General features: G+C 42.1%; 1 protein-coding gene across 2 annotated transcripts in view; it reads right to left on the bottom strand.

The window, feature by feature from the left end:
- Positions 1–49: 49 nt before the first annotated feature.
- Positions 50–6,804, bottom strand: part of GPR155 (G protein-coupled receptor 155) — a 70,434-nt gene continuing 63,679 nt past the window's right edge. The window contains exon 16 of one of the 2 annotated variants that reach the window (XM_066575819.1): positions 50–5,296. In XM_066575819.1, coding sequence (XP_066431916.1) covers positions 5,074–5,296 — 223 coding nt within the window. In that variant the 3' untranslated portion in view covers positions 50–5,073. Of the gene's footprint in view, positions 5,350–6,804 lie in introns of both variants that reach the window. The other variant, XM_066575820.1, reaches the window with a different exon arrangement.

Raw genomic sequence — 6,804 nt, 5'->3', positions numbered from 1 at the left:
CAAGATGTCTGCCATAACAAATGGTTGAATCAAAAAGCGGACAACTGTGTGACACATTAATTTTATTTAATAGAAAATGCAAATAAAATCCATTAAATTGCTCCATTTTGTACTTTAGAACATGAACCACAAGCTGGATTAATGAATACATGAATGTGACTCACTTTGCTGTCAGTTATGCAAACAGGGGAAAAAACCCAAAACCATTAACCGGCCAGGCGGTTCCTGATCCCAGACATGGAGTTCATATTAATAGTAAGTTATCTTAATGCATAATCCAGATAGTACAACCTGTGAAGCCACATAGTGGTTGTACCATTCAGTAGTTTCCAAGTATGTCAGTGGTGGAAATGCAGTATTTAGGGTAAAACATGATAAAATGTATTGCGCAATTACACATACAAAATTAGCTTTTTTCTACAGATGCAACAGTTAAAAGGGTTTTCTGGGCAATTTCTATGGATGATATATTCTCCTAGGCCATCAATAGTTGAGTGGTGGGGGTCTACTGCTCGATATTCCTGCCGATCAGCGGATTCTCTGGCTGCTGTCAGTGCAGCCAAGCTGGACATCCGTATCGGTGATTAAGACTGGAAGTGTAACAGAAAGGCTTTGTTCCGACTGAAGTCCATGGCAGTGATACCTTCCTTGTGCTTAGAGCGAGAAGGTGTACTATTAGGCCACAAGCGCACTGATTTCAATAGGAACAAAGCCTTTATTACACTTCTGGCTCTGCTGCACTGACACCGGCCGGAGGATCAGCTGAGTAGTGGACCCCAACCGATCAACTATTGGGGACTTTTTCTGATGATACATCAATAGTAAAGGTCTTGAAAACCCCTTTAAGACATGACCTGGCTATAACATAGAAGGAAGGTTCTGGACTGTCTGTAGATCAGTGTCACTCTTTTCCATTGATTGTGGCTGGTATCACAGCTCAACCCCTATACAAGCTGCAATACCAGACCTAGCCCATGGCTGTTTTTAGCGAAAGCCTTTTAAAGGATATGACCAGCAGTTTTGCCAATGCATAAGGTGCTTATGGAGGGGTGTAAACATATGTTTAACTAGTAATTTACAATGGCCAAGCAATCAGAAAAAGTATTGATTTACCCAAGTACTGCCACCATGTGTGTTCTGGAGCTGCTCCGACCCCTGTAGGCCCACCATTCCTGAGAACGAGGGGCTATGTCCTCTTTGAAGATTTCCTTACACTTTGGCTCTCTTGGCTGTACAGAGCTGGCCCCATTGAGTACATCTCCGTTTTGGCTCAGAGAGGGGAGGAATCCTGAGCGGGTGACTTTTTTTAGGGCTAGTCTTCATGTGACAATTCTTTTAAATGAACTCAAAACCCTGGCTTGGTCTTCAAAAGGTGCGTGGGAAGTGATAAGTCCACTTAACATTCACAATGTAATAAATATATGGCAATGGAGGAGTTCTATTCCTTCTTCCCTTTTAGGAATTGCATAAATAAATATCTTCCATCTCTATATACACACTACAGGAGGGTGCGTGCTCGTAAAATACAGAAGGGAATTAGAATTTCATCTGGTAACACAATTTTCATAAGGAAAAAGAATTTAGTGGGTAAGGCCGCTACTCAGAATGGCAGTGCCAAATGGTCTAACAATGGGATGGGCGTCCCAAACTATACAGGAGAAAAGGCAGAAGTATGGCTATTGCTCTACTTGCTGACACTTTAATGCAGCGCTGCATCCTTCTGCAAACACTCTTCCTGCCAGCACCGTTGGCACTTTAATATCCCCTGCCCTTTTTAAGCGTAGACTATGAACATTACATAAGTGATATGCTAGACTGTTAACTGGGTTCATGGATCATTGGGGGTTTTAATAAGACATTTTAAAGTTGGTTGCACACAAGCTTATTACGGACGCATTTCTGCATCAGTAACACAGACGGGTGTTGCAGCCCGACCAGTTTTTACTAACCATAACTCAAAGCAGCGTAGGGACTGAAGCTGCTTTGCGCTTAGGTGGGTAAACCCAGCTTTTGGGGCAGGACACAAAAATGTGATTTCATAACGCTCGTGTAAGACACCCACGAGCGATATTTTTCCCTGCGTTGTGACAGTGATGATTATAAAACTAATGCTTTTCAATGATTTTATACTCATTTGAGATTTTTCAGTAGGGAAGAAATCTGCGATATTGCTCAGTGTTTTCAATGGGGCCAGTGACAGCAGCGCTAGACTGCTTAGCCAATCAGCACAGCCCTTTCAGGAGGCAGGGATTTTTAAATCCCCACCTGCTGAAAGAGCTTGACAGCAGTGCAGGGGAGCCAGACTGAGTATACGCCAGCGTGGCGGAGAGGGATTTTACCAGCTAGGGATGATTCTCTGTGAAAGGCTTATATTTCAAGCCCTTCCCCAAACATCATGCTGCGTGGGTTGCCTAAAACCCACTGCCTTCAATGGGGCCGGCAGCAGCAGCGCCAACCCCATTGAAAGCAATGGAATAGCATCCCGGACTTCTGTGGCAGAAGTCTGCAAAATATATTCCCTATGCTTTCGCTGGTGCCGCCGCTGGCCCCGTTAACAGCATTTTGCGATATTGGAGCTTTTTTTTTTTGCATTGCAAGGAGTGTGTTTTCACTGGCTCTTGCAGTGCAAGGGGAAAAAAAAAGGTTAGTATGTGTCCACCCTACTACTGATCCCCATGAATCTACAACCTATTTATGTAAATGGCACTGGATACTTCATAAGTTTTTGTTTTTTTTAAAGAGGTGTTTACAGGCTTCTTATTAGTGAGGCTGTTTTCACATGACCAGGAAAATCACACAAGATTAAGTAATGCTATGCAGGAGAAAAATCGTAGCATATTATTTTCAAGGTCATAAATAGCAACCCCATTGCTTTCAATGGGGGCAGCAGCACCACCACAAACAATGGGAAAACTCGCGGCAGGGGATTCCTTCAGCCCGCGGATGCAAGGCTGTTTTTCACATGAAAACACCTCTCCTCCCGGGGGCTTTCACATGCAGGGCGATATCAGGCTGTGAATCACGGCCCGCTCTTGCCCTCCCCAGTGTTAAAGCCTGAGGATCTAACTACACACAACATTTTAACAGCTGTATTTCAGAATTAATTTTTCCCACAGAAGAGCAGTAGGTAGACATGAGGTCATCAGGATGGCGCAGCTCCGACTTTTTTTTCTATACTCTTTATTATAGGGCTTTAAAAACACCAGGAAAAAGCATCGCTGTTTGTTTAAAAAAAAGTGTTGTGACAACTAAAGTCATTTAAAGTCTTGCGGCTTAAAAACCATCAAAATATTCGTAAGGCTGGTGTTATACAAGCATGTTTGAACGCCCATGTACGTGGTTTGTTGTACTTTTTGCACGCAAAAAAACCCCCACCGAGCCATGCTCCCATTCATTGAAATGGGCAATTTATGTAACTAGTTCAATATGTGCCCTTTGCCTGTACAAATGAGCAGGAAAGTAGACCATGCTGCCTATTTTATCTTTGTGCAAACAAAATGCATGCACAAAATCTGATTCTATGACACAGCCATTGAAATCAATGGGTTCTATTCAATGCGTATTTTGTGTAAATCTGTTTGTGTGAATCAGACCTTAAGGAGGTTTCATACATAGCGATTTTGGAAAACGACCACTACAGTTTTTTTGAGCCATAATCAGAAGTGGATCCAGCAGGCAGGACCAGTACAAGTCCTTCCTATATAGTCCCAATTGCTCTTAAATCCACTTTTAGCTTTAGCTCAAAAACTGCATTTTGTCCCCCCCCTCCCAAAAAGAAAAGCACTGTGCGTAAAATCACCCTACGGAGGGATATTATAGCTATATTACCTCCATTTAATGCTATATGGTAATTGAGACATGAGCCCAACTGAGTGTTAACATTGCACTCGCCATCATACCAACAGCTCTAGCTGCCATAAATTATTTCATAGTCTGCAACACAGAAAGGCTTGACCAAAAAAATGGGACGAACCTCAGACTAAGTTTACATCTGCGTTTAGGTATTCGCTTCCATCAAAGGGAGAGAAAAACAGAATTCAAGCTTAAGGGCGAGCACCCACTGGTGTTTTTTTTACCTGCGTTTTGCGTTTTTCCTGCACAGGCATAGAGATAACATGTGTTCCTGTCCACTGGCGTTTTTTTTTGCGTTGCGTTTGCGTTTTTAACATAGGAACTGTCAGTTGCATATGTGTCCTTATTTTTCTCCTAATGCACCCATGAAAGTCAATGGAAATTAATGGAAAAGCCGCGAAAAACGCGCGGAAAAATCACGGAAAACGCTGCGTTTTTTCCCCGCGGAAAACGCAAACGCCAGTGGGTGCTCGCCCTTACACTGGTGTCCGACGTCTTACGGATCAGTGACTTATAATGGCGTACGTTAAGTTCAGTTAATAGACCAGGAAAAAAAATGAGTACTAGCTGATACTCTATTTTTCTGGGAAAGAGAACCTAAAAGAGGGAAAAAGGTGTTACAAAATTAAGGCCCCATTTGCATCTGGCCTCCATTTGGACTTGCCAGCTCTCGGTTCCATTTTTGCTATATGCATATACTGCTTGATAGGTGCTGTAAAAACAATTGAAGTCAAACTGAACAGATTCAAACAGATCTGTTTAAATCCAGTTTCTTTGCTCCAAAAACAGCCCAAATGCAGATATGAATGGGGCCTGACTGTGCAACAAAGTATCTATGTATGATGTGCAAAATATCAGCAAAAAATACACATTATGTTAAATCTAGTTTTTGTTCCTGAGCAATAAACAGAGATGATGGCTGTGTATGCAACGTGCAGATTGTTCACAGCAGATCATCTATATGTCAGTAAAAGCAACGTAATCTCTAGTAGATGGCACATGATGCTTAGATGGCCTTGTGTAATCAATAGTAACACAGTAATGAACAGCTTGTTACTGCATGATGGTAGAAACAAGGTTTGGGGACTCTTTCCTTGTAGTATTGGAGCCCATGAGACTTAGTGGTATTGCATAAGCAGCTTGGCGTAGCTACTGGCATTTATATATGGCTTTAGAGATGGAAGGAAGGTGGGCTCATCTTCTGGACAATGCAATTTGTGGTCATCTCCAGTTGGTAGAAACTCGCTTTGTCTTCATCATGCGGTAGTAAAGATTTTCATCGCGAAATTCAAATTCCTCTGTGATGTGTTGGATGACCCCTCCATGCAGCAGTCTCTGTCCATAGGTTACGGCCTCCCCACGGTCTGATGCCAGTCCAACCTCAACAAGCCAGCTCACCAAATCCGAGCCCCAGAAGATTCCTCCCGACGTCCGGGGACCACACCTGTATGTCAAAGGAAGGATTCACCTATGTGTTCTGTAAGTCTTGTACCAACGCTGTGTATTTGTCAGCAGGTAAAGAGAAACAGGGAGGAAACAGGACAGCATGATATAAGCATGTTAGGAGAGTTGATCATAGGATTAGAGACTAGTAAAGGCCAATTGGTGGGGGTATTAGACTAAACGGTTACACTTGGCAATTAGAACTTTTCTCAAACTACGGAAATGTTAAATTGTACCTTTAGTAGGAGTTGCGTCAAATATATCAGGGTACAACTTGAGTGTGGGATGACTGTGTAGAGCAATATAATAAGGGACAATCAATATGAATAGGGGACCAGGACAGAACTTAAATTATTGAGGCACAAAAACAAAACACAAACCCTCTAATGCCAAGTAACTGGATAGAACTGCATCCAGCAATGGGCTATTCCATAACTAATTATTATAGGTCTCTGCTAGAACATAGGGGGAATTTATAATGGCCATGCACCAGATTTGTGGTGTTAAAAAAAAAAAAAAAAAAAAGACTCTTCAGTAAGCCATACTTGCGCTACAATTTGTCTGTTTTTGCCCTTTTCCTGCCCTTACCACTTTACAGAAAAAAAGAGGGGGGGGGGGGGGGGGGGAATGGAGCCTGCACCCCAATAAATCAACTAGAATTTTTATATAGCAGAAATCTACACTGGCTCATAGCTAACGAAGCAGTCAGTCCATCTTCGTTGACAGATCATCTACTGCTATGGAGTGGATAGGCACAATCCTCCACAAGATGAAGAAGCAACAAGTTTGTAAACTGGTGAGCAACTTCTTATTAGGTTAAAATCAGCACAAAAACTTTTCAAGGTACGGAACCTCTTTATTAGTGCAGCTGGGGTATAGGACAGCGAGGTGGGGAGGCAGTCCAGGCGCTGGAGTAATTGATCCTAGACCCGCTAATTTACAAACTTACTGCCTTTCTTCTTCATCCTGTGAAAGGTTGCGCCATTCCACCAGGTTCTTTTTCCTATCCACCCCATATTAATACATGCCTGCCACCAGCAAGGTAGTATTTAGATGGGCAGCACCTCCGCCTCCTCTTGGATACCATCCACTTTTTTGTCCTAATAATCCTTTTACTACATTGGAAGGAAAATTGGTGGAGCAAACCCAAATGGATGAAAGTGTACCCATCACAAATCTGCTATTGAGACAGACTGTAGTTTCCATATAAAGGAATATGTAGAAGCTGCAGTAGTCAAAAAAAACTTTACTCAAACCCTATCACAGTAGTCAACCCACAATACAAGCATGTAAGTGAAAACAAAATTTCACCCAAAACGTACTCAGTGATTAAAAAGATATATATAATATATATTATGACTTAATCTCTATTGCTTCCTATATACATAATATCTCAATCATTTCTTGCTCTCGTGTCATTAAAACAGGGAGTGATCAAAAACACGGCTCCAACACTGCTAGATCTCAATACTGGTGTCCCATACTGAAATAACAATAATGTACTTTTAT

Source organism: Eleutherodactylus coqui, chromosome 8, assembly GCF_035609145.1.
Source record: "Eleutherodactylus coqui strain aEleCoq1 chromosome 8, aEleCoq1.hap1, whole genome shotgun sequence".
Lineage (NCBI taxonomy): Eukaryota > Metazoa > Chordata > Amphibia > Anura > Eleutherodactylidae > Eleutherodactylus > Eleutherodactylus coqui.
This window is presented reverse-complemented; position numbering and strand designations above follow the sequence as displayed.